Raw genomic sequence first — 27,170 nt, forward strand, 5'->3', positions numbered from 1 at the left:
CGTCTGGCTCCTTCATTATATACCTTTAAGCGCCACATAGATGGCTGATAGAGTGATTTAGGGCTTTTGAATACCTTCAGTACTTTCCCTTGGTATTATAGGGTCCATGTTTTGTAACCCTGTCTTGTTTAATCATAAATAGCTCCAGTCACTACCTTCCATGCCTGTGGTTTATTTACTTTGGTTTTGTTTTATGTTTGTTTTCATATTTTGCAGAATCTTGTATAACCTTTTAAATGAATAGATAGATAGATAGATAGATAGATAGATAGATAGATAGATAGATAGATAGATAGAGGAACACCCGTTTAGAAATTGCTGCCTGCGTTGTGATTTTTATTTTCCTCTTCCCTCCAAGTTCCTTTCCCCTTGCATGCCATGTATTATTATTTTTTCCAGATTGTGAGCCTGAAAGTAAGGATTGTGTTGTTTTGATTGTACATAAGTCACCCTGGGAGCCTTTCTGGCTGGAGAGCAGGGAATAAAGTGTTCTAAATATGTAAGTAATAAATAAATTTTATCATGCCTTCCTGTCTCCTGGCACAGGGCGACTCCAGCAAGAAACCAAGAAGCGGCCGGAAGAGTAGGGACTCCGATTCTCTGGAGGTGCCGTTTAGCCATCACAACGTCACAGAGGACGGTGAAGAACAAAAGGCCAATGAATGGTTGCCGCAAATGAGAAGAAAAGGTAAAAAGAAGAACATGCAACATTTCCAAGCAACCTGAAGATCATCTGCGGCTGGCGATGAAGGCATTGTGGATCGTGGGCAATTTGCTCCCCTTCTTAACAGTCTCTGGATTCTTTCCTGCAGAATAAGAAGGAGAGAAGCCTTGAAAAAGCCTTGCAGAATCCAGCAGCTGGGCTTAAGCAAGGGATCTGCTTGCTCTCGTGTTGCTCTCCTTCTCTGGAATCCTGACCCTTGCCCATATAAAAATAAAATAAAAAGTATTTGCCACCTGTGAGTTCTGTTTTGTTTCTTTCTTTCTTATATATAATTTTTATTAAATCTTTCTATTTTACATTTTCGAATATTCATTTAAACAGTCTTAAATCAATGACATCCCTTCTTCTCTTTCCGTGGTTCAATTTACACACCATAAATCCCTGCATATTTTGTTGTTGTTGTTGTTGTTGTTTAGTCGTGTCTGACTCTTCGTGACCCCATGGACCAGAGCACGCCAGGCACTCCTGTCTTCCACTGCCTCCCGCAGTTTGGTCAAACTCATGTTCGTGGCTTCGAGCAATCAGTATTCCGTTATTATGACCCTATATCTACACTGTCGAATTTATCTCAATCCTGCCAGTGTTTTTAAATATACACAATTTTCACCCATATCTTCAGTTAACATTTTCCAATCTGTTCCTTCTTTCTTTAGTTTCTTTCTTTCCTTTCTTTCCTGGAGGTGAGTTTGTTTCTTTTACTGTATTGTGAAAACGTCAATAAAAAAATAAAAAGGAAAAAGTTTGAGAAACTGCTGCTCAAAGTGTTGCACCCTGCCGGATCTCTGCAATGTAGGTTTTGAACTTATTTGCGCATCTGAATGCTGCAAGCCACTTTGAGACATCCCCCCCCCCCAAAAAAAAAGAAAAAAGAAAAATAAGAATAAAAAAGGATCACATCATTTTGCCGCCCGAGGCAGCTGGCGCACACCTGGCTGAGGCAGGCTGCCCTCTCCCTGCAGCCCAGCAGAGGGCGCCCCTGGGTGATCTCTCCAGCCTTCCATTGGTGCCTGCAGGGATGGGGTGCTCTTAGGGTTAAAATGAGGGAGGGCAACTTTCTAGAGAGGCGAGAGAGGAAGTGACATGGGAGGAGGGGGGGTACCATAGAGAGAGGGAGGGAGAGAGAGGACGTGGGGGGACTGCCAAGCATTGAGCTGGGAGAAAACAAAGGGAGCTCGCGCTAGAGGTGCCTCTGGGGCCGGAGGGTGAGTTTTGGGGGGCCTGGGAGGAGGCAGGGGGAGGAAGAAAGACCCCCAATATCCTGGGCCCTCTCCCCCCTCCCCAACTGGAACAGATGGATGATATTATTATTATTATTATTATTATTATTATTATTATTATTATTATTATTATTTGCATTCATTATTATTCCATAGAACTGGTGTGGCAGCTGTTATCCTGTTGCTTCATTATTTCTATTGCTGGTGCATTTGCCATTTCGGAGAATTCGTGTTCGCTGCTGCCGTTACAGTCTATTGCAATTATTTTATTGAACGGGATTCTTTCTTGCATCTTTTATTATTTCATGGAATCGCAGGGATGCAGAGATGGAAGGGGGAGATTCCTTACCTTTCAGAGTCCTCTAGTTCAAAAATAACCCCCCACCCCATCCCGTTTAGTGCAGGAATCACAGCTCATCACAGGAGGAGCCACAAATATTTGGTACCATATCCACTCATTTATTTTCAAGACGTTATAGAATCATAGAATCGGAAGAGACCACAAGGGCCATCCAGTCCAACCCCCTGCCAAGCAGAAAACACCATCAAAGCACTTGACATATGCCTGTCAAGCCTCTGCTTAAAGACCTCCAAAGAAGGAGACTCCACCACACTCCTTGGTAGCAAATTCCACTGCCGAACAGCTCTTACTGTCAGGAAGTGCTTCCTAATGTTTAGGTGGAATCTTCTTTCTTGAAGTTTGAATCCATTGCTCCGTGTCCGCTTCTCTGGAGCAGCAGAAAACAACCTTTCTCCCTCCTCTATATGACATCCTTTAATATATTTGAACATGGCTATCATATCACCCCTTAACCTTCTCTTCTCCAGGCTAAACATACCCAGCTCCCTAAGCCGTTCCTCATAAGGCATCGTTTCCAGGCCTTTGACCATTTTGGTTGCCCTCTTCTGGACACGTTCCAGCTTGTCGGTATCCTTCTTGAACTGAGGTGCCCAGAACTGAGTCGCCTGTGTTGCAAAAAGGTCTCCAAGGCTTTATAGCCATAATCATAAATACATTATGCTGCACGAGGGGCTGTGGTGGTGGTCAAGTGATGCGCTAAACATCAACGTTTTCATAGCAACAACCTGCAGTATATTGCACATACACCCCCCCCAACTAACTCCACCCTCATAACAGCCACTAGAAACTTGGGAAGCAGACTAAGTGGAGAAAGAAACCAGTTCAGTCCATCAAAGGCCGGGGGGGGAGCAGGTGGGTGTCTCTCCATCTGCACCCCACCAGGCTCCCAGGCTCCCTACCTTTGCACCCAGAGCCAGGGCTTTGGGGGCATCTGCGTTGCAGGGGGTTGGGCTAGAGGACCTCTGGGGGAGACCCTGCCAACTCTGCAATTCCTCTTGGACTTGCAAGAGGCCACTGGTGCAGGGGGAGGGAAGTAGGGGATATGCCACCCCCTCACGATGGGCAGACCTCAAGGAGCTCCTGCCTTTAGAATCATAGAACTGTGGAGTATTAGGGGGACCCCAGGGGTCATCTAGCCCAACTTGCTGCGACGCAGGAATCATGGCTAAAGAAACCCAGATGGATGGCCGCCCAACCTCTGTTTAAAAAGGCAGGAGAGTCTGCCACCTTCTGAGGGAGCCCTCTCCACCTTCAAATGGCTCTTAATGTTGAGTTTGTCGGTTGAGAATCCGTCGGTTCGGGTCCCACCCCCAGGAGCAGCAGAAAAAAAGCTTGTTCCATCTCCCAGGTTCAGCCCCTGACGTCTCCAGGTAGGATGCAGCAGGTAGGAAAGGATGCAAAAGACCCTTTCTGCAAGCTATAGGAACAATGGAAGCCACCTTCTGCCGGCAGACAGTTGGGTCCATTGAGCCCAGAGCTGTCTGCACTGACTGGCAGCATCTCTCCGGGTTTGCAGGCGAGGTTCTTTCCCAGCGCTCCCTGGAAATCTCCCAGCCCCTCCCTGGAGAGCCCCCCACCAGCCGAAAACAGAGGAGACTTATCTGGGCAAAGAGTCTTGACTTCCTATTGGTAGGCAGCTTCCCAAGTCCTGGAGGGTGTTGGAGAGGAAAGGCAGCCAGTTGAGCAGGAAAGTTGGGTCCCTGCAATTATTATTACCTTTTTTTCCCTGCAACGTCTGCAGTTTCATTTAACCCCTTTCCCCGTTCGGTGTGGAGCTTCTCAACATTGCGACCGGATAGGCAAAGTTTAGCAAGTTCGGTGAGTTTGCTCGGGTGATTTAGCCCGGATTTGCATGACTACAACTTCGGACTACAACTCCCATCGGCCAGAACCAGGTTGGGGGAAGGCAGAATAACAACTACCAGGCTCCCTCTTTGCGGTCCTTCTGCTGGCAGGTGAAGACCTCCTTGTCCCAACGGGCCTTGGGGAACCGACTGCTTTTAACGGTTCAGTCTCTTAATCCCAGGGTCGTGGGTTTGAGCCCCAATTGGGGTGAAATATTCCTGCATTGCAGGGGGTTGGACTAGATGACCCTTGGCTTCCTTCCAACTCTACAATCCTAGGATTGGGCTGGTGCCATGCAGTTATCTGTGTGATTTCAATAGAGCTTATACACGCCTGTTGCTTTGCTTCTAACAAAGTTTACTTGCTTTTAAATGTTTTTAGAGGTTTGCATGCATAACCTGCCTTGAGTCTTGTCAGGGGAGAAGTTAGGGTAATAATAATAATAATAATAATAATAATAATAATAATAATAATAATAGGATTGAATTGAGCAACAAAGTCACATAGCTTATAGAATTATTTAAATAAATATAACCCCCCCAAAAAACACCTCCTCTTCTCCCTTCCCATCTGCTTATCTTGCCTCTTCATTCCTCTCTTTCCTGACCCCCCCAGATCTGTTGATCTGCACTGAAGTCTGCTCCCCAAGTTTTGGCTGCCGAGCAAAGTGGGGGTGTCAGGAACGCCCTTCAGCAACAGGTCAGCTTCGCGCCTCTGGCCGGATCCAGCCCTCAGAGGGACCCAGCACCATGGCGGAAGACGTCGTGATTCAGGTGAGGAACTGTGGGGGCCTGACAGCGTCCTGAAGGGGCACCCCGTTGAGTAAACGTAAGAACCTAAGAAGTGCCTACTGGATCAGGCCTGGGGGGGGGCTTTCTGGTCCAGGATCCTGTGCTCACAGCCAGATGCCTGTAGGAAACCAACAAGCTGGATCCGAGCACAAGGAGCGCACCCACCCCCCACCCCCGGGCGGTTTTCAGCAATTGGTTTCCACAATTGGGACTGTGGAGGCAGCACAGAGCCATCCTGCCTAGGAGGCATTAATATCCTTCGTGAGGGTCATTAGTCCTCTCGCCCGCTGAAATGCAGGTGCCAAAGTTAAAGGTTGGTGGAATACCACCCTGGAGTAGTCCTGGTTTTGTTCCAGCAGAGTGTTCCTCCAGCGAGAAACAATCCCCTGAGATCTACGGATGAAGGGCCCTAAGGAAGCCAGACTATCCTCCACCAGGACCAGGGCCTTTTCAGTGATGGCTCCGACCTGGTCGAATCCTCTGTCCTATGAGACTAGGGCCCTGCAGGACTTGATCTCCTTCCGCAGGGCCTGTAAGACAGAGCTATTCCGCCTGGCCTTCAATTTGAACTAGCCTGATCCTCTATTCCCTTTTCCCTTTTCCCTTTCCTCTTCTATGAAGAAACTCTTTCTGGGACCCCACATTTAAATTCTTCCCGGGTCTCCTTGCTGGCCCTAGTAGGACCAACTTGGCCAGATAGCCCTGGTGATCACTTGATGTCTACTGACTGGGGTTTTTTTTTCTTCCCCCCAAAATGACCCCTGAATTTTTGAATTTTATTGATATTGATGCTGCATTTTATGTTGTATTTTATGCTGTTTTTAAGTCGCATTTTAATCAATGCTTTATATTTGCTGTTAGCCGCGCTGAGCCTGATTTTTAAACCGGGAAGGGCGGGGTATAAATAAAAAATTATTATTATTATTATTATTATTATTATTATTATTATTATTATTTATACAAAATTAATTACTACTACTAATAATAATAATAATGCAACAACGTTGGAGCAGCATCAGAGAACAACTAAGAAAACTGGCTGTTGTGCGGACAGAACCGTAGGAATCCTCATGAATGTCCTATTATCATTGCATCAAAGGTACTTTGCAGAATACACCTGGGAGATGCCACCAGTCAGGGCAGGTGTGTGTGTGGAGAGCAGGGCAATGAAAGTTTACCTGTAACGACAACAACAACAACAACAACAACAACAACAACAACAACAATTCATTATTTATATATACCCCGCCCCATCTGGCTGGGCTTCCCCAGCCACTCTGGACGGCTTCCAACAAAATATTAAAATACAGAAATCCATTAAAAGCTTCCGTAAACGGGGCTGCCTTGAGATGTCTTCTAAAAATCTGGTAGCTGTTTTTCCCTTTGACATCTGATGGGAGGGCATTCCACAGGGCAGGCGCCACTACCGAGAAGGCCCTCTGCCTGGTTCCCTGTAACTTGGCTTCTCGCAACGAGGGAACCGCCAGAAGGCCCTCGGCGCTGGACCTCAGTGTCCGGGCTGAATGGTGGGGGTAGACACGCTCCTTCAGGTATACTGGACCGAGGCCGTTTAGGGCTTTCAAGGTCAGCACCAACACTTTGAATTGTGCTCGGAAACGTACTGGGAGCCAATGTAGATCTTTCAAGGCCAGTGTTATGTGGTCTTGGTGGCCGCTCCCAGTCCCCAGTCCAGCTGCCGCATTCTGGATTAACAAATGTAGAAAATATGGATCTCTCTTTAATCAATCGAACCAGGGGGGAGGGGAATTAGTTTGGAATTAGCTGGCAGGTTGCCTGGCATGGAATGGCTTGACCCTGTGGCTCCAGGAGCTGCTCTGAACCGCCTTTGTCTTTGCAGGACATGGTGACGTTCGAGGACGTTGCCGTCTCGTTCTCCCCCGAAGAATGGGAGGTGCTGGACGACTGGCAGAGGGGGCTGCACTGGGAGGTGATGATGGAAAACTACAGAATGCTCATATCTCTGGGTAAATGCCCCTCTTCCCTTTCACGGCGGGTTCTTATCTGTGGGGCAGAACATGGGGGAGATTCTGGATGGGTAATAATAATTTGTTGGAAGCCATAATAAGACCCCGGGCATTTAAAACTTCCCTTTTTAAGGCGGCAGAAGCGTCTGGCAGAGTGAAGGCACAACCGCTGATATTGGCAGTGTCGGCTTGCTCCAACCTGGCGCCTTTCAGGTGTCCGGGACTACAAATCCCATCAGCCCCAGCCAGCACAATGGGAATTGTAGTCCAAAAAGGACTGGAGGCTGCTTCCTTTCTATGTACATAGTTAACATAGGAGAAAGGCCCTCGGCAACAAATGCGAGGCAGTAGATAATATTCGCTTCTCCAGCTGCTTGGGACAATAGAGCTTGTGAGGGCTTGTGTTCTTCACTGAGCCTGCCTTGCAGATCCCGGACTTTAATGGCAGCGAAGATGGCAAGAGAGGGTCTCTGGGAGTTTGGCCGAAGCCTGGGAGTTAATCCAACAAGCAGCAGCGTCTCCCTTGCAGTGAAATGTCCCTCCCTTTAGCATCTCCACTTCCTAAACATGAGCCGGTCAGCTTGCCCAGATCTAAGCACTATACATAAAATCATTGAATGAATCAGAAGGGACCCCCAAAGGTCCTCTAGTCCAACCCTCCTGTAATGCAGGAGTCACAGCTAAAGAGCCCCTGACATCTGTTTCCTTAAAATTTCCTTAAAACGGGGATTTCTGAGTTCCCATAAATGCCCCCCCCTGCAGCTCATATCCAACAACCATTCCTAAATCTTCCAGTACAGAGAGTAATAATAATAATAATAATAATAATAATAATAATAATAATAATAATTTTATCACTTATACCCTGCCCGTCTGGCTGGGTTGCCCAGTTGCCCATTTTGGCCATTTGGCGGCCTGTAGTGGCGATAAAGCCTAGGCGTAAAACTACTTTAAATCTTCCCAAAATTCTCTTCCTGATTAAGGGAGACGTGGATCGTGTTTATCTTTGGTTTCCTGCCTCTTGCCTGCCTCTTCCAGCTCTACAATTCTATTATTCGAACCTGCCTGCATTTTTCAGGCCCAGCTCTGTTTTGAAAGTGGTTTGCACTCAAAATTGCTGCCTCTGAGTTTCCGACAGAACTTGCCAACTGGGACGGAGAAGGGGTTAAGTGGGGGGAAGAGGAATTTGCTCCGGGCAGCTTCAGATGAGCATAGAATTGTAGAGTTGGGGGAACCCCAAAGGTCATCTAGTCCAACCCCCTCCAATGCAGGAATCTCAGCTAAAGCATCCCTGGCAGATGGTCCCCCACCCTCTGCTTAAAAATCTCCCAGGAAGGAGAGTCTGCCACCTCCCAAGGGAGACTGTCCTACTGTTAAACAGCTCTTGCCGTCAGAAAGTTCTTCCCGATGTTGAGTTTGAATCTCCTTCCAAGAACCGTGGTTTCTTCACCTGCAGTTAGACACCTGAACATAATGTTCCTAAGATGTGTGGTCTCTGAGCGGGGGACGCACCTTGTTCTTAAGGTGTGGTCCACGTCATAACGATCTTTTTGGCAAAGAACGTAATGTGCTCCCTCGCTGCAGTTCTGGGAATGCAACATGTCGGTGCTGGTTTAATGGGAATATCTCACGCTTCTTCCTAAGCGAGGGGAGGATCCCTTCCTTTACGGTGCTCCGCTGAGAGAGAAGCCATGTTTTTGCAATTCCACCTTTTGGCAGGGATCGGGGGTCTTTCCAACCGTACAATTCTAGAGTTCCCATTTCACAGAGATCTGGGCTGGTTCTGCTGGGCCTTTCATAGAACCATAGAATCGTAGAGTTGGAAGCGACTGCCAAGGACCATCAAGTCCTGATATTTAGCCCGAATCTCCTTTCTCGTCAACTGAATCCATTCTCATGCTCACCCTCTTGCTATGTGAATCTTTCCATGTCCCAGGAAACGACCTCTACCTCCTTTCCTCGAGTGGAATGTTCTGGAACACGTCGGACGAAGAAAATGTCCCCGCCGAGCCGCCGAGAGGCCCTGCGATGGGGCCGCCGGAGACTTCGCCCCTTCGTAGCCTCGAGCGCCAAACAGAGACGGAGGAAGCCTTCGTGCCAAAGCAGCAACCGCTGCCGAGGGGCGCCAGCCCCGCGGGGAGCCCGTATCCCTGTCCGCTGTGCGAGCAGTGCTTCCGGGGCAGGAAGGAACTCGACCGGCACCAGAGGAGCATCCACCTGGGGGACAAACCCCACGGGTGCGAGGAGTGCGGGAAGGCCTTCCGAGACAAGAGCGACCTCCGCGTCCATCAAAGAATCCACACGGGGGAGAAGCCCTTCCCCTGCGAGGTCTGCGGCAAATCCTTCCGGGAGAAGAGCAAGCTCATCGTGCACCAGAGGATCCACACGGGCGAGAAGCGCTGCGTTTGCCAGGAGTGCGGGAAATCCTTCCGGGACAAGCACTACCTTCGGGATCATCAGAGGATCCACGCGGGCGAGAGGCCCTACCACTGCGAGGACTGCGGGAGGAGCTTCCGGACCCGGAGCCACTTCACCCTGCACCAGAGGATCCACACGGGGGTCAAGCCCTACGTCTGCAACGAGTGCGGGAAGACCTTCGTCCAGAAGAGCAACCTCGTCAGCCACCAGAGGATCCACACCGGCGAGAAGCCCTTCCCCTGCGAGGAATGCGGGAAGATGTTCCGGGACAGGAAGACCCTCCGCTACCACCGCAGGATCCACATGGGCGAGAAGCCCTACCCATGCCAGGAGTGCGGGAAAACCTTCCGGGACAAGAGCAGCCTGACGGTCCATCAGAACATCCACTCCGGGGAGAAGCCCTTCATCTGCTGGGAGTGCGGGAGGAGCTTCCGGGAGAAGATGTACCTGAAGGACCACCAGAGGATCCACACCGGGGAAAAGCCCTTCTCTTGCCAGGAGTGCGGGAAGACGTTCAGAGCCAAGAGGACCCTCACGTACCACGAGAGGATCCACACCGGGGAGAAGCCCTTCCCCTGCCTGGAGTGTGGCAAGACTTTCCGGGGGAAGAGCAGCTTGACGGTCCACCAGAGGATCCACTCAGGGGAGAAGCCCTTCATGTGCTGGGTCTGCGGGAGGAGCTTCCGGGAAAAGATGTACCTCCGGGAACACCAGAAGATACACCTGGAGGAGAAGCCCTACCCGTGCGGGGATTGCGAGAAGAGCTTCGTCCACAAGAACCACCTCATCCGCCACCAGAAATTCCACGTGGCCTTCTCCATCCAATGAATATGGGCCATGCCGTAAGGACAACGCCACAGTACCCTCGCGAGAGGGTGCCGGACTCTTTTGCTGAACAAATCCAACCGCACGGAGGGTTCCCTCAAATGCCCCGCTGCGTGTTCTGGGCTCCACGTTCAGATTCTGTAGAAAGCCGGTGGCAGGGAGTAGCGTTAGGAATTAGGAAGGAGGGGTGATTTTTAGCTGCTAAATATCGCGCCCCATAAGCTACGAGGCTCCTCCCTCCATTTCCGCAGCGACAGTTTTGCCTCGGAAGGGGCTGCATTTATTCTACTGTAGTTGTATCGAGAGTTCTTTGTGTGTGGGAGGCGGGGCTGTGCGTGGGATTTGCCAAATGAATAGTTGATTGTCAGTTTCGTTTCCCCCTTATTGTAAACGACCTTGTGGATTTTTGTTGGCTGAAAGAGGGGGTGTAGATTTGGGGGTGGGGGGAATAAACATACATCAAGATGTGTCTGGGAGCCGCAAAAAGAAATCTATACACTTTGCTGTACGAATTGCTCTCATCCCCTTCCCCCCTAATGGTTTGTATTGCAGCTCAAAGGTGCGGATGAAGACACTTAATAATAATAATAATAATAATAATAATAATAATAATAATAATAATATATTATTTATACCCCGCCCATCTGGCCGGGTTCCCCCAGCCACTCTGGGCGGCTTCCAACAAAATATTAAAATACAGAAATCCATCAAATATTAAAAGCTTCTCTAAACAGGGCTGCCTTGAGATGCCTTCTAAAGGTCTGGTAGTTGTTGTTCTCTTTGACCTCTGGTGGGAGGGCATTCCACAGGGCGGGTGCCACTACCGAGAAGGCCCTCTGCGTGGTTCCTGTAACTTGGCTTCTCGTAGCGAGGGAACCGCCAGAAGGCCCTCGGCGCTGGACCTCAGTGTCCGGGCAGAACGATGGAGGAGACGCTCCTTCAGGTATACTGGACCGAGGCCGTTTAGGGCTTTAAAGGTCAGCACCAACTCTTTGAATTGTGCTCGGAAACGTACTGGGAGCCAATGTAGGTCTTTCAGGACCGCTGTTATGTGGTCTCGGCGGCCGCTCCCAGTCACCAGTCTAGCTGCCGCACTCGAGCCGGCTAAGGCAGACATCCCCAAACTTCGGCCCTCCAGATGTTTTGGACTATAATTCCCATCTTCCCCGACCACTGGTCCTGTTAGCTAGGGATCATGGGAGTTGTAGGCCAAAACATCTGGAGGGCCGCAGTTTGGGGGTGTCTGGGCTAAGGCCATCCATCATCTTACAAAATGCCTCTGTTAAATTCTAACCTGGGAAACCCAGCCAGATGGGCGGGGTATTATTATTATTATTATTATTATTATTATTATTATTATTATTATTATTATTATTAACCTTCGCTGGGTACAGGGCCCCAAGAATTGGAAAGTTCACCGGCCATCATCTAGACTGACCCACCTCCAAGCCACAACAATATATTCTCTCTAATGAATGACTTCTAGTATAGTCTCTGCTTTTTTTCTGGGGGTACGCAGGGGTACACATACCCCTAAACGTTCTGTGAATCTAACGGGAGAAGAAACTAAAAAATTTAAATTTGCTTAGTTACTTCTCTAACACGTTGAATTATCAGTTCCATTGCTACCCGCAATGGCGGCTTCATTCCCTTTCACGGTGTTTCCTGAGTCTCAGACGGAACAAGAGTACCCCTAAACATATTTTTATAGGAAAAAAGCACCGAGTATCTTATTTCTGCGCACAGTATTCCAAGCACAGCCGCACCAGAGTTTTCCATAAGGGCATTTTTCTTTGCAGTCCCTTTGTTAGTGATCCCTAACCTGGAATTTGAATTTGCCACACACTGAATTGCCTCCGACAAAATCCTCAAGGTATTTCGTGTTTTGTCCGTTGCTTCCGACTCCCACCTTCGGTGTATAATATACGGAATCAGACTTTTCGCCCTGGTACCCATTGATTTAACTTGGGGCAGACCCACAGCATACGTGTTAAGCACCTCTGCCACATGACTCCCCCTCCTCCCCGCAAAGGTTCCCGGGAACTATAGTTTGCCCTTACACAACTCCCAGCACCCTCAACAGGCGGGTGGCAGGTGGGTGCTGGAGGTGTAAATCATGACTTTGAAAAGGTGGCAGCCTTGGATCAAGTCCGTCGGTTTTGTTGAATTAATTAAAGAAAATAGGTTTGCTTGGATTTTGAATAAATGTGCAGTTCAGTGCCGGATTTACGGCATAAGCTAAACAAGCTATAGCTTAGGGCCCCACTCTCTTGGGGAAAAACTGGATGTACATTTCCAAAATATAAGATAAAAAACAAATAAAATGAAAGCTACATACAGCAACAGTGTTTTGTGTTGTGCAGGTTCCTATGATGTTTTTAATATATTTCTTAATTGTATTTCACTATTAATATACTTCTTAATTGTATTTTAGTTCAACAATTACTTTGATAAAATACATATTTTGTGATGTGCAAATGGCTTTAGATACCTATTAGGTCCATAAATGAGCCTATAGCACAGGGGTCTGCAAGGTTTACCTCGCCTGGGCTGGTTCACTCCAGTGGAAATCCCTCCGTGGGCAGGACCGCGCATGTGCATGAATGCGCCTGTCCGCTATTTCCAGCGTCTGCGCAGACACAATTTCCAGTGCTGCAGAAGCGAGTCCCCGTGCTGTGCTGGTTTAGCTCAGCACGCAGGGACTCGCCAAGCTGGCGGCTCGGTTCGCGGGCGGCTCGTGGGCCGGTTCAAGGACCCCCCGTGGGCTGCTTGTGGCCCATGGGCCGCAGGTTGCCGACCCCTGCTATAGCATATATTGGGACCCAGGTGGCGCTGTGGGCTAAACCACTGAGCCTAGGGCTTGCTGATCAGAAGGTCGGCGGTTCGAATCCCTGTGACGGGGTGAGCTCCCATTGCTTGGTCCCAGCTCCTGCCAACCTAGCAGTTCGAAAGCACGTCAAAATGCAAGTAGATAAATAGGAACCACTACAGCGGGAAGGTAAACGGCGTTTCCATGTGCTGCTCTGGTTTGCCAGAAGCGGCTGTCATGCTGGCCACATGACCCGGAAGCTATACACCGGCTCCCTCGGCCAATAATGCGAGATGAGCGCGCAACCCCAGAGTCGGTCACGACTGGACCTAATGGTCAGGGGTCCCTTTACCTTTATAGCATATACAGTATTCAGCACCAAAAACATAGCACATATTCAGCACCAAAAACAGCGACAATTTGTTGTTGACAAAGGACAGCTGGACATATAAAGGGCTGCATTACCTCCAGTAGCTTAGGGCATGGGTAGGCAAACTAAGGCCCAGGGGCCGGATCTGGCCCAATCACCTTCTAAATCCGGCCCACAGACGGTCCGGGAATCAGTGTTTTTTTTTACATGAGTAGAATGTGTCCTTTTATTTAATATGCATCTCTGGGTTATTTGTGGGGCATAGGAATTCGTTCACCCCCCCCCCCCAATATAGCCCGGCCCTCCACAAGGTCTGAGGGATTTGGACTGGCCCTCTGCTGAAAAAGTTTGCTGACGCCTGGCTTAGGGCCTCATCAAACCTAAATCTGGCCCTGGATTGATTGCTACCAATTTGAATGGAAAGATGCTTTTTACAGGGTAGGGGGCACCAATGGTGCATTGATGGGACCAAGAGGGTGGTGATCCCAAAATTATTCTTCTTGTTATTTAGTCGTTTAGTCGTGTCCGACTCTTCGTGACCCCATGGACCATAGCACGCCAGGCACTCCTGTCTTGCACTGCCTCCCGCAGTTTGGTCAAACTCATGTTCATAGCTTCGAGAACACTGTCCAACCATCTTGTCCTCTGTCGTCCCCTTCTCCTAGTGCCCTCAATCTTTCCCAACATCAGGGTCTTTTCCAAGGATTCTTCTCTTCTCATGAGGTGGCCAAAGTCTTGGAGCCTCAACTTCAGGATCTGTCCTTCCAGGGAGCACTCAGGGCTGATTTCCTTCAGAATGGATAGGGTTGATCTTCTTGCAGTCCATGGGACTCTCAAGAGTCTCCTCCAGCACCATAATTTTAAAAAGCGGAAACTAAAATGATGGAGTACGTGGAGGGTAAAATGCTACTGATGGGAGGCTTAAATGGAGTGTGACCCAAAAATGGACAGAACAGGGAAGGTAAAAGACAAAAGGAAAGGGAAATTGCCTCAAACATTTTTCAATATGACAAAAAAGCCTGGATATGAAGGACGCTTGGAAGTTTAAAAATGAAATTGAATGGATAAGAAAGAGAAGGAAGAGTTACATCAATTGACAGGCCTAGAAATAATAAAAAAGGTAAAGTATCTAGAAATCTGGATAACACCTAAAAGCTTAAATCTGTATGACGATAACTATAAGAAAATATGGAAAGAAATTAAAAAGGAGATGGAAGTATGGAATAAATTACATCTATCGCTTTGGGGCAGAGTATCAGTTGTAAAAATGAACCTACTTCCTAAGTTGATGTTTCTGTTCCAAACTATACCAATCTTGGGGGGTGTAAAATGCTTTACTGAATGGAAAAAGGACATAACAAAGTTTATATGGAACGGTAAGAGTCCAAGAATAAAGTACCAGCTGCTAACAGACAGGAAAGAGAGGGGGGATTTGCTCTCCCAAATTTAGAGTTGTACCATGTGGCAGCGGGCCTAGTTTGGTTAAAGGAATGGGTAACTCTGAAAAATCCAGAAATATTAGATCTGGAAGGTGTGGAAAATCGATTTGGCTGGCACTCTTACCTACTTTACAATAAGGTTAAAGTCCACAAGGGTTTCCTGAACCACTTAGTAAGAAAATCATTATACCTGATATGGGTAAAATAGAAAGGAATTTTGGAACCCAGGATCCCCTTGTTGACATCACCAATAAATGTTGTAACAGTTAAGAAACTATATCCGGAATCCTAACTGCAGACTAAAGCTGAACCTGATTTAAACTTGAAAGAAAAAATGTAAACAGAAGTTCAGAATTGTGCGATAAGATAAGGTTAATATATAGATTACAGAGAGAATAATTGGAAGTTATCACAAAGGTGTGGATTGTACATATAGAGAGATGTAATGGTTTTTAAAGAAAGAAATTAATAAAGATCTATTTTTTAAATAATAAAAAAAGAATGGATAGGTAGGGTTTTATCTTCTTGCAGTCCACGGGACTCTCAAGAGTCTCCTCCAGCACCAGAATTCCAAAATTAGGGATTTGCAAATCCCAGGGAGTTGCAAAAAAAAAAGGGGGGGCCACGTCGTCTCCAACCCCGTAAATCTGGGATTTGCACTGGGAAGCTGGAGGGAGGAGCCGCGTTGCAAAAAAAGGAGAGCGACGTTTTGCAGCCGGGAAGGCGAAGAAGCAGTTGGACGGACCGGGTCTTGGGCTTTGCAGCGGGGTTGCCAACTGACCCGAAGGAAGCCCCGCCCTCGGCTGCTCTTGTGCCTCCCGATGCCCTGTGTGACGTCGGGGAAGGGAGGAGCCGCGTTGCACAAAAAGGGAAGAAAGAAGCTTTGGTGTGTTTTTTTGCAAGAAAGGCCAGGCGCTTTGCAGCCGGGTTGCCAACGCACCCGAAGAAAACGCACTGGCTGCTCCTGTGCCTTCCGCCGCTCTGTGACGTCGGGGAAGGGAGGAGCCGCGTTGCAAGGAAGAAAGGCTTTTCTTGCACACTTGGCAGCTTCGCCTCTGCAGCCAGGTTGCCAACTGACCCGGAGGATAAGCCTGGACTGCTGCTGCTGCTGCGCCCCTTGCCGCGGAAGCTACTTGCTCCAGGATGGAGGTAAAAGCGCCTCTGCCTTTTTGCAATGCACCGCCTGCCTGCCTGCCTGCCCCGAGCAGGCCGGGCTCCCTTTCCCCCTCGCCGCTGCCGCCTGGCCCTTTGTTCCCCTGCGCGGGCCGGGCGCCATGGAGGCGCGCGTAAAGCTCCGGCCCGCATCGCCTTTTTGCTAGGCGTTGCCGGGGGCCGCCCGCGCCCTCCAAGAGAGGAAAAAGGGAGAGAGATCGCTGCTGGTGGAGAAAACATGTCGGGATTCGAACTCAGAACAGCGGCAACTTGGCCCTGGGCATGAGTGGTCCAGCAGCTCACTCAAGGTTGCGGATCCTGGCCGCCAGCTGCTCTCTAAAAATCATCATCATCACCATCGGTTTTTCTAGAAAAATTGGTTTCTGAGCTCACCATGAACACCTCCCTCGTTCTCTTAGAAGAGGGGCTGGAACCGAGTTCTGGTTGAAAGGAAGCCCTGATGATGATGATGATGGTTTATAAATTTTCATTTTGCAACGTATCCGCAGCAGATCGAAGAGTCATTGCAACAGACAGAAAGTAAAGGATGAACAAAATTATACAAAGAGGCAAGCAGAATGTGGCGCCCGCCCTGTGGAACGCCCTCCCATCAGATGTCAAGGAAATAAACAACTCTCTGACTTTTGGAAGACATCTGAAGGCAGCCCTGTTTAGGGAGGTTTTTAATATTTGATGCGTTACTGTATTTTAATCTTTTGCTGGAAGCCGCCCAGAGTGGCTGGTGGAACCCAGCCAGATGGATGGGGTATAATAATAATAATAATTATTATTATTATTATTATTATTATTATTGGGACAGGGGTTAGAATAGCAAAGCCATGAATGCCCTAAACTCAAGGAAGGTAGAATCATATAAAAAAGGAGGTTCTAGTCCTGGTCGAAATCTCAGATTACTTGTAATTTTCTCTATTCCAGAGTGAGCAGCCTTAAGCGTTTGGTGTTAAATTTTGGGCTGCTTTCCACTGAGCTGCAATTGCTATTCGTGCCGCCAAGATAATATGTCCTTTTGACAACACATTTCCATTGGTATTGCCGAAAATAATCAGTAACACTTGGGACAGTAGCTGCCTCAGTCATACTTGCCGTTGCTGTCAAAAGGCAATCCCGAAAATCTTGCACCAAATTTCTTTGGAATTTAATTTATTTCTTGCATTTTTATCCCACTTTTTTTCTGGAAGGCGCTCAAGTTGGGGCCTACATGGTTCTCTCCCCTCCTTGTTTTATCTTTGCAACAACCCTGTGAGGTAGTTTGGGCTGAGACGCCGAGAGTGGCGCATTGGTGGCACACCCAGTGAGCTTCGTGGCTGAGTGAGGATTCGAACCCTGGTCTCTCCCAGATCCTGGTCAGACACTCCCAGTGCTACAGGTTTGTTGTAGGGATTGAATGAGGAGGGGGAGAGCCACTTCCAGCTCTTTGCAGAAAGGCAATTAATAATAATACTATACGAGTTGTAAATATTCTATCATTTTTGCTTGCCAGTCGGTTTTTGTGGGGATTACATCACTTTTCCAGTTCTTCGCTATTAAAATCCTAGCCGCTGTGGTTGCGTACATGAAAAGTGGTCTAAAATTTCTCTTAATTTCCGTGGACATGATTCCTAATAGGAAGGCGTCCGGGTGTTGTTGTTTTTTTGTAAATGAGAATTTAAATATCTTTTTAAGTTCATCATATATGTTTCCCAAAATTCTCTTCTTCTCTTACACTCCCACCACATTGGCATAAATATACCTACCCCATTTTTACACCTCCAACAAACCTCTGAACTGTGTACCATCGGTATAATAATAATAATAATAATAATAATAATAATAATAATAATAATAATAATAAATTTATTATTTGTACCCTGCCCATCTGGCTGGGTTTCCCCAGCCTCTCTGGGCAGCTTCCAACAAAGATTAAAAATACACTAAATTAAATTAAATTACATTAATGCCATATTCCAGAAAATCTGAGGCGGTCGTAGGGTTTGTTTTTGGGGTGAGGAGGGCTGTGTTGCAGGAGGGATGTTGGCTTCCATCACAGCTTGTGACTTCCTGCATTTCTGGGGGATGGACTGGATGGCCTTTGGGGTTCCCTTCCAGCGATTCTACGTCCTCGTTTCTGCAGGTGACGTTCGAGGACGTGGCCGTCTACTTCTGCCGGGAAGAGTGGGCGGAATTAATTCCATGGCAGAAGGAACTCTACCGGGGCGTGATGGTGGAAAACTACGAGGCAGTCCTTTCCGTGGGTAAATATAACGCCACCTGCCGCTCTTGTTTCATTTGCAGAGCCCATTAGTTACTCAGAGGTAGACTGCTTCTGCCTGTGGAGGCTCAACTTAGCTCTCATGGCTGCTGTTTGATGGAGAGGCCCATCGTCCTCCATGAATTTCCCTTTCTTTATCATATTTTAAAAAATTGATTTACAGACAATTTAACAAATTCAGTTCAGTTTACAATACAATAACCCCTTAGCATTTTGTCTTTTTAATCCTTACTTGCCGTGATGTTTCTGTTCAAATCCTTTTCTCTACTGCCTTAAATTCTCTGCTACTAATTTCTATTACATATATTCTACTTTACATTCCTTTATCATTCTCATTCCTTTGCTGAGATTTCCAGACCTGCCTGCAATTTCATTTGACTCAGGTAATCTGAAAAAGGGTCCATGAAATTTCTCCGCAAGTATCGTTTTGCCTAATAGAACAGATCAAGGGGCATTTTCACCCAGGCTCTGAGAGTTCTTCCTTCTCACGGAACGTGCCCAGCTGCAAACGGAGCGCAAAATTCATGGTATTTTCACAGCACCTGAGACTGAGAGATAGACTGCCCCTGGCTGTGGAGGTTCTGTTAAGCAGCCATCAGAAATACTGCTGAAATAAAATGAAAATGTCTCTCTCTCCCACGCAGGCCACTTGTCTGTGAAACCGGAAATCATCAGCAAAATCGAACGGGAGGAGGCTGAGCTGTACATCGGAGAGTTTTGGAAGCCGCCCCAGTGGAGAGACCCTTCGGGCCAGTGGCTAGGTCAGTGGTCCATGTTGCATTCTGGTTCCCCCACTCTCTTTTTGAAAGCTGCACAACAGCCCTTTGAGGTTGGCCGCCGGCCTCAAATTCACCCTGCAGGATCTTTGCAGCCAGGAGGACTTAACCGTATAACTCAGTGCTGGAGCACATGCTTTTCAGGCAGAAGATTAGCTGGTCCAGCCCTTGAGATCTCCAGGTGGGATTGGGAGACAGCCCTGCTGGAAAACTGCTGCCAGTCAGTGCAGACATCATTGAGCTAGGCAGGCCAATAGATCTGATATAGCAGAAGGCGACTTCCTGAGCCAAATTGTCAATCAGACCCTTTTCCAGAACCATGAGGACTAGAATATTGTTTTATTTTTAGGGGAAGGAGCTGCCGCCGGCCGGTGTAGACATCCCTAGGTGGCCCAATAGATCCGGGTTGGTCCGAGGCGACTTCCTCTGTTTCCGCAAAGGTTCACGAGAGTTGCACGCTGCCAAGTGGGACGATGGGGGGGGGTTTGTCCTTTCGGGGAGGGAAAGAGGAGGTGTTGCAAAGGGCCCCGCCACTTCCCCTAGCCCAGGCCGCGATGGTGGGGCTCTCATCCCAGCCTACCTCGCAGGGTTGTTGTTGAGACACCAACACGGGAGGGCACGCCTTGCGGGAAAGTCTTTAAAATGTCCAGCACACTCCCATCTTTCAGAATCTTTGCAGGCTTAAAGGGACCATCATACACACGTTCTGGCTTTGACGCTATTGACCGCTGCATTACGCAGAGGCAATACTGGGGTACCCTTGGGTTGGCGGATGGCGGCTAACAGATTGAGGTTGAATCCTGACAAGACAGAAGTACTGTTTTTGGGGGGCGGGGGGCGGGCGGGTGTGGGGGACTCCCTGGTCCTGAATGGGGTGTCTGTACCCTTGAAGGACCAGGTGCGCAGCCTGGGAGTCATTCTGGACTCACAGCTGTCCATGGAGGCACAGGTTAATTCTGTGTCCAGGACGGCTATATATCAGCTCCATCTGGTACGCAGGCTGAGACCCTACCTGCCCACGGACTGTCTCGCCAGAGTGGTGCATGCTCTGGTTATCTCTCGCTTGGACTACTGCAATGCGCTCTACGTGGGGCTACCTTTGAAGGTGACCCGGAAACTGCAACTAATCCAGAATGCGGCAGCTAGACTGGTGACTGGGAGCGGCCGCCGAGACCACATAACACAGGTCCTGACAGACCTTCATTGGCTTCCAGTACGTTTCCAAGCACAATTCAAAGTGTTGGTGTTGACCTTTAAAGCCCTAAATGGCCTCGGTCCTATATACCTGAAGGAACGTCTCCACCCCCATTGTTTAGCCCGGACACTGAGGTCCAGCGCCGAGGGCCTTCTGGCGGTTCCCTCGCTATGAGAAGCAAAGCTACAGAGAACCAGGCAGAGGGCCTTCTCGGTAGTGGCGCCCGCCCTGTGGAACGCCCTTCCATCGGAGGTCAGGGAGATGAACAACTACCTGACATTTAGAAAACACCTAAAGGCAGCCTTGTTTAGGGAAGTTTTTAATCTGTGATATTTTAATGTATTTTTGTTTTTGTTGGAAGCCGCCCAACAAAAGAGAGAGGCGGGGGAAACCCAGCCAGACGGGCGGGGTACAAATAAATAAATAAATAAATAAATAAATAAATAAATAAATAAATAAATAAAATAATAATTCTGAAGGATCAGATGGTTTTGCAACAGGAGCACTCAATTTGAATGCACTAGCAGACACTGATGGAAGCACTTCTGCTTCTGTCGACGGCTTAGGGAGCTGGGTATGTTTAGCCTGGAGAAGAGAAGATTAAGGGGTGATATGATAGCCATGTTCAAATACAGTGGTACCTCGGTTTATGAACACAATTGGTTCCGGAAGTCTGTTAATAAACTGAAGCGTTCATACACTGAAGCGAACTTTCCCATTGAAAATAATGGAAAGCGGATTAATCCGTTCCAGATGGGTCCGCGGAGTACTTAAACTGAAGCGTTCATAAACTGAAGCATGGGTGTAATTGGTTCCGGAAGTCTGTTCATAAACTGAAGCGTTCATAAACTGAAGCGAACTTTCCCATTGAAAGTAATGGAAAATGAATTAATCCGTTCCAGATGGTTCCGCGGTGTTCATAAACCGAAAATTCATAAACCGAGGTGTTCATAAACCGAGGTTCCACTGTATATAAAAGGATGTCATATAGAGGAGGGAGAAAGGTTGTTTTCTGCTGCTCCAGAGAAGCGGACACGGAGCAATGGATTCAAGCTACAAGAAAGAAGATTCCACCTAAACATTAGGAAGAACTTCCTGACAGTAAGAGCTGTTCGACAGTGGAATTTGCTGCCATGGAGTGTGGTGGAGTCTCCTTCTTTGGAGGTCTTTAAGCAGAGGCTTGACAGGCATATGTCAAGAATGCGTTGATGGTGTTTCCTGCTTGGCAGGGGGTTGAACTGGATGGCCCTTGTGGTCTCTTCCAACTCTAGGATTCTATGATTCTATGATTCTGTTGATTTCGCAATTGGAGATGAAAATATGCACACAGGACTGCTAGCATTACTGGCTGGTTGCGCCTTTTTAGCCACTGATTGCTGACAGGCGAAGATGAGGCAGTAGTAGTACTAGGAAGCATTTCCTCCTCTTGTGCAGGTTTTGATACAGAGCGGACCCCTCTCTCCCTTCTCACCTTGCTGCCGCCACCTCCTACTGAAGGTACCTGCAGAGGTACTGAACCTGGGAGTTTGTGTGATGCTTTCCGGTGATTCTATCTTCTGGTCTACGGCCAGATTATTTCTCTTGTACTCCCTTATGGTTCAGCTCTATTCTCTGTCAAACCTTTGGAAAGTCGGGAGGCGAACGCAACCGTCGATAAAGCGCCTCTCCGTCCTGCCGGCAGGTGAAACTCGGAAAATTAGAATATCGTCAAAAAGTGCAGTTATTTCAGTAACGCAATTTAAAAGGTGAAACCAATATAGGAGATAGATGCATGACATGCAAAGCAAGATATGTCAAGCCTTCATATGTGGCAATTGTAATTATTTGTCGTTAGGCGGGTCAATTATAAATGGAATGTAATTAATGAAATGTAATAGCGATGTGGACCCAGGTGGTGCTGTGGGTTAAACCACTGAGCCTAGGGCTTGCTGATCAGAAGGTCGGTGGTTCGAATCCCTGTGATGGGGTGAGCTCCCGTTGCTCGGTCCCAGCTCCTGCCAACCTAGCAATTTGAAAGCACATCAAAGTGCAAGTAGATAAATAGGTACCGCTCCGGCGGGAAGGTAAGCGGCGTTTCCGTGTGCTGCTCTGGTTCGCCAGAAGCGGCTTAGTCATGCTGGCCACATGACCTGGAAGCTATACGCCGGCTCCCTCGGCCAATAATGTGAGATGAGCGCGCAACCCCAGAGTCGGTCACGACTGGACCTAATGGTCAGGGGTCCCTTTACCTTTAATAGTGATGTTTATTTTTGTATTGTTGTAACACTTTGTTTTATTACTGTGGAATTTCCTAAAGAAAGCATTTGTGAAAATAAAAATAAGAAGTTGCATTACTGAAATAAATGCACTTTTGGACGATATTCTGATTTTCCAAGTTTCACCTGTATGTGTCTCCCTTTCCTTTCTTCTCAGCAGGAGATTGCATCAGGATGGCAGACGATGAAGACCTCGAAAGAGCAGCCCCCACCCGCCGGCGGCGTGGGCGAAGGAAGAAGGTCCCGTCTTCAGAAACGGAGAAGCAGGCGGCGATTGTGCCCCCCAAGGACGAGGGCGCCCCAAAGTTGACGCTGAAGATGAAACCTCCCAAGTGCCCCGAGTGCGGCAAGAGCTTCCTGAGCAACGTGGCGATGGCCATCCACATCCGGACGCACACCGGGGAGCGGCCCTTCAGGTGCCACCTGTGCCCCAAGGGCTTCCCCTCGCGGGGGGACCTGAAGCGGCACATCAAGACCCACCTGCGCCCCAAAAGGAGCCCGCCTCCCCCCGTGGAGGCCGCCTGCGGGGGCAAGAAGCGCCTGGCCGCCAAGCTGCAGCTGCTGAGCCACCTGGAGCGCCCGCCGGACCCCCAGAAGCCCCACGTGTGTGACCAGTGTGGGAAGGGCTTTGGCACGCCGCAGAGCCTCCGCAAGCACTGGGGGACACACTCCACCGAGCGCCCCTTCGCCTGCGCCCTGTGCGGGAGCCGCTTCCGCCTGAAGCAGATCCTGGCGGCGCACATGGACTGCCACGCCACCGAGCGCCCCTACTCGTGCCCGGAGTGCGGGAAGACCTTCGTGCAGGAGCGCGGCCTCCGCATCCACCAGCTTGTCCACACGGGCGAGAAGTGCTTCTCGTGCGAGGCCTGCGGGCGCCGCTTCGCCTACAAGCAGCACCTGCTCAAGCACCTCCGCCTGCACACCGGGGAACGGCCCTACTCGTGCGCCGAGTGCGGGAAGACCTTCCGGGACCGGGCGACGCTCAGCATCCACAACCGGATGCACACCGGCGAGCGCCCCTACCTCTGCCCGTTCTGCGGCAAGGCCTGCCGGCAGAAGCAGCACCTCAACAGCCACCTGAAGGTGCACCGGGGACAGGTCCTCCCGCCCAGCGACGGCACGGGCCGGGCCCTGCAGAAGGCCTTGTCGAAGGAGAAGCCCCACGCCTGCCCCAAGTGCGAGAAGCGCTTCCGCGACAAGCGGGTCATGAGGGCCCATCTGCTGACTCACGGCGAAGAGTCCTCGTCCGCCGGGGACACCGGCCCGACCCGGGCAGAGGCGAGATCCGCCGGCGGGAGAGGCGGGGGTCGGAAGCAGCCCTCCTCTCTGCGTGCAGCTGCCCCCCCTGAAAAGTTGCCTTTTGGGTGTGCTCATTGCGGGAGGAAGTTTCCGCAGCGGAAATCCCTCCTGTTGCATCAAAGGAGCCACAGGTGAGGAGAGAGAGCTCCCACTGAGAGTCCAGTCCTGGTGTCCTGTTGGAAGGGAGGATTGCATTTTGACAGCAGAACATCACACTGAGCAAGTCACACCTCATGAAGAAAGCAACTCGTGTCGTGCCCTCTGATTAGTTCCCAAGACCGAAAGTCCCCGTCACCGCAGGGCTTTCCCCAAGCAATCGGAGACGGCGCCTGCAAGAAGCCTTATCTCTCCCCTGCCCTTTTCATGCCTCTTCTGGTTCTGGGAGAGCATGGCAGAGGTAAGCTTGTTGCAGCAGGAGGAGACACCCTGTGCTTCTTCCCCAGCCTGACCCATCTCTGCCTCTAAGCCTCCCTCTCCTTCTTCAGCTTCTGCCTCTGAGTCTGGACTCCTCTCTGCCACAGACTCTTCCCGCTCACTAAGCCCTGTTGCCTTCTGACACCTCCTCTTCCCAGTCTCCTCCTCCTTCCTATTCATCACTGTCCCACCCCCCCCTCCCCAGGCTCTGAGCCAGGTTCCTCCCCCCATTCCGCTATGTCCAACAATTGCATGATAGATAAAAACATGCCAACCTGCTTGGTTCCCAAACCTTTTTGGCCAACACCCCCCCCCCGGGGGCAATGCAGGAGTTGCTCCTTTGGGGATGAAGTTAAACCATTGGAGAGTTACAGCAGCTGCAGTGGCTGCAGAGACCGAAGCAGGAAGGAGAGACATGTTTTGTTGCAGTTGGGGCAGAGGAAGACGCCCGGTTGTGCTGCTGCGGATACACCTATAAAAAGCATTATTCAGCATAGCGGTCTGCGTGATGCACTGTGGAAGATAACAGCACCATAGAATTCAAAAGACAAATGCTCAGTTGCAGGTATTCAAAATGCAGTTGCACCTGTTTAGTTTAAGTAAGTCAACAAAACAGGATTTGGACTGGTGGTTCCCGCTTTTAAAAGTTTGATAGTCATTTACTCCCCTCTTGAGCCATCCCAGTTTGGGAGTCACTGGCCCAGCCTGAAAAGGGCCCATGGGAATGTCCAACTGGGACATGGCCTTTTTTCCTTTAATGATCCTTCTATGTGGGCCAGACCCTTCTCTATCCTAAAGGTAAAGGGACCCCTGACCATTAGGTCCAGTCGTGACCGACTCTGGGGTTGCACGCTCATCTCGCATTACTGGCCGAGGGAGCCGGCGTATAGCTTCCAGGTCATGTGGCCAGCATGACAAAGCCGCTTCTGGCAAACCAGAGCAGCACATGGAAACGCCGTTTACCTTCCCGCTGTAGCGGTTCCTATTTATCTACTTGCATTTTGACGTGCTTTCGAACTGCTAGGTTGGCAGGAGCTGGGACCAAGCAACGGGAGCTCACCCCGTCACAGGGATTCGAACCGCTGACCTTCTGATCAACAAGCCCTAGGCTCAGTGGTTTAACCACAGCGCCACCTGGGTCTCTCTATCCTGCCCCCCCCCCCAATTCCTTGTGTTTCTAGAAGTTATGTTCAAGCAGAGGTGGAGAATTCCCCTCCCCCAATAGATTTTACTCAAGTTTGAAAAAAGATATGCAAATGTTAATATCAAAATACCCAGTATCTTGGAATATCAGAGACAAACCAATTAAACAAAAACAAACTGAAAAGGGGGAAAGAAAAAGGAGAACTTCAAAATGAGTCAAAATATCCACGCCAACAATTCTGCATTCTATAAACCGATGTTTTCTTCAATCCTCAAACCCTGATCTCATCTCACAAGTCGATTTTCTTTTTCACACAAAAGCTCCATAAGAAGTAGTAAATATCGACAATGATTTTTCTCTTAATATGAAACATCAATTTCGCCATCTCAGCTAGCAGCCATTCTTCCTTGACAGAGCCAACAGGCTGTTTTCGCCCCAGACCAGCGCTAAGAGACAGTGGGGAAGATAAATCTAGGTTGGTGGCCACCACTGCCTCCTGTGGCAGGGAGTTCCACAAGTTCAACTATTATTATTAATGCATCGTTTACGCATTCTTCACCCCAAGTTCCCAGGGTGTGTTACAGCATTAAAAACAACATTAAAAACCATTTGAAACTGCGCTCCGTGAGTTGCTTCCTTTTCTCTGTCCTGACAGGAGATGTGAAAGTGAATTGGTGTTTACATGCCAGAGGGGAAGCTGCCTTGGTCTGTTGCAGGAAATGCCAGGTCAGAGGCTAACGGCACCTTCAGAGAGCCAGCAAAAATTCTTGCAAAAAGTGTGCTGCTATGCACACACCGTGGTTTGAGGATCAGGAATGTTAAGCAGCCAGGTCAGAAGGAAAGGAAATGGGGAAAGGGCAGGTGGCGAGAATGATCCCATTGGCAAGAGATTGCATTTCGACCTCTTCACGTATCCCAATGCAACCATTCTGTCTTCCAAGTACATTACGGTGATCTTCAAACTGCTGTAGATTGTAATAATTGTAATTTCTGTATTTTAATATTTTGTTGGAGGCCGCCCAGAGTGGCTGGGGGAACCCGGCCAGATGGGCGGGGTATAAATAATAAATTATTATTATTATTATTATTGTTATTATTATTATTATTATTATTAATTCGTTGTTATTTGTAAAGTTAGTGGCTTAAAGGAGAGCAAGAAAAATTCTAACAGTGGCAGCCAATAAAATTTCCTAGAACGTAAATTGTATAGCTATATATCTCAGAGTCGAGCAATATACAAAAAGAGAATGTCAGAATTCTCAAGGTGCCGTGAAACACTTTTTGTGGTATTTTAAGTGAAACGATGGAAGTTTCTGGATTCAGAGCACATTATTTGAAGTGCAACAAGGAGCAGTTTCAAATAAACATTTACCATATACAGTATTCTGGCGTATAAGACGACTGGGCGTATAAGACGACCCCCAACTTTTCCAGTTAAAATATAGAGTTTGGGATATTCTCACCATATAAGAAATACGACCCGGTGTATAAGACGACCCCCGACTTTTGAGAAGATTTTCCTGGGTTAAAAAGTAGTCTTATACGCAGGAATATACAGTACTGTATATAAAATGAGCAAGAACTTTCTGAGTTCCCTAGGCTGCAACCCAACGCCCACCATAAAACACAGGAAGCTCCCTTATACTGAGATATAGCTAGTCCTATATTGTCTACACTGACTGGCAGCAGCTCCTGGATTTCAGAGGAGGGACGTTCGCAGCCTCTACCAGGAGTAGCTGGTTATGGCACCTGGGTCCTTTGCATGCAGGGCAGATGGTCTGCCACTGAGTTATGGCCTTCCCAAACAAGACCTGTCCTTAGGCCGAGTCAGGCCATGGTTCCATGTAGCTTAGTATTACCTGCACTGACTGGCAGCAGCAGT

At 48.8% G+C, this 27,170-nt stretch overlaps 2 protein-coding genes across 6 annotated transcripts; both read left to right on the plus strand.

The window, feature by feature from the left end:
* The first annotated feature begins 1,837 nt into the window (after positions 1–1,837).
* On the plus strand, positions 1,838–11,132 carry LOC118092207 (zinc finger protein OZF). Of its 4 annotated transcripts, none has more exons than XM_035130034.2 (4): positions 1,838–1,926; positions 4,763–4,920; positions 6,797–6,923; positions 8,860–11,132. In XM_035130034.2, exons 2-4 carry the CDS (start codon positions 4,897–4,899, stop codon positions 10,167–10,169), a joined length of 1,461 nt encoding a protein of 486 aa, XP_034985925.1. In that variant the 5' UTR covers positions 1,838–1,926; positions 4,763–4,896; the 3' UTR covers positions 10,170–11,132. The 4 variants fall into 4 exon arrangements, with proteins under 4 accessions (XP_034985925.1, XP_060136494.1, XP_034985927.1 ...); XM_060280511.1 differs by having other exon boundaries at positions 1,862–1,907; XM_035130036.2 differs by lacking the exon at positions 1,838–1,926 and adding an exon at positions 2,658–4,120.
* Positions 11,133–13,615: 2,483 nt separating this feature from the next.
* LOC118092054 (gastrula zinc finger protein XlCGF57.1) lies at positions 13,616–26,339 on the plus strand. Of its 2 annotated transcripts, none has more exons than XM_035129787.2 (4): positions 13,616–15,933; positions 18,068–18,188; positions 18,850–18,966; positions 22,589–26,339. In XM_035129787.2, exons 1-4 carry the CDS (start codon positions 15,928–15,930, stop codon positions 23,863–23,865), a joined length of 1,521 nt encoding a protein of 506 aa, XP_034985678.1. In that variant the 5' UTR covers positions 13,616–15,927; the 3' UTR covers positions 23,866–26,339. The 2 variants fall into 2 exon arrangements, with proteins under 2 accessions (XP_034985678.1, XP_060136493.1); XM_060280510.1 differs by having other exon boundaries at positions 13,617–15,933; positions 22,592–26,339.
* Positions 26,340–27,170: the final 831 nt, after the last annotated feature.

The sequence above is a fragment of the Zootoca vivipara genome, chromosome 12 (assembly GCF_963506605.1).
Source record: "Zootoca vivipara chromosome 12, rZooViv1.1, whole genome shotgun sequence".
Taxonomy (NCBI): domain Eukaryota; kingdom Metazoa; phylum Chordata; class Lepidosauria; order Squamata; family Lacertidae; genus Zootoca; species Zootoca vivipara.

Excerpts from the sequence above, each read along its gene's own strand:
- LOC118092207 (XM_035130034.2), top strand. The coding sequence starts at position 4,897 with ATGGCGGAAGACGTCGTGATTCAG. Across the intron at positions 4,921-6,796 it reads CGGAAGACGTCGTGATTCAG|GACATGGTGACGTTCGAGGA; the intron begins GTGAGGAACTGT and ends TTGTCTTTGCAG. Across the intron at positions 6,924-8,859 it reads CAGAATGCTCATATCTCTGG|GAAACGACCTCTACCTCCTT; the intron begins GTAAATGCCCCT and ends TCCATGTCCCAG.
- LOC118092054 (XM_035129787.2), top strand. Across the intron at positions 18,189-18,849 it reads CGAGGCAGTCCTTTCCGTGG|GCCACTTGTCTGTGAAACCG; the intron begins GTAAATATAACG and ends TCTCCCACGCAG. Across the intron at positions 18,967-22,588 it reads CCCTTCGGGCCAGTGGCTAG|CAGGAGATTGCATCAGGATG; the intron begins GTCAGTGGTCCA and ends CTTTCTTCTCAG.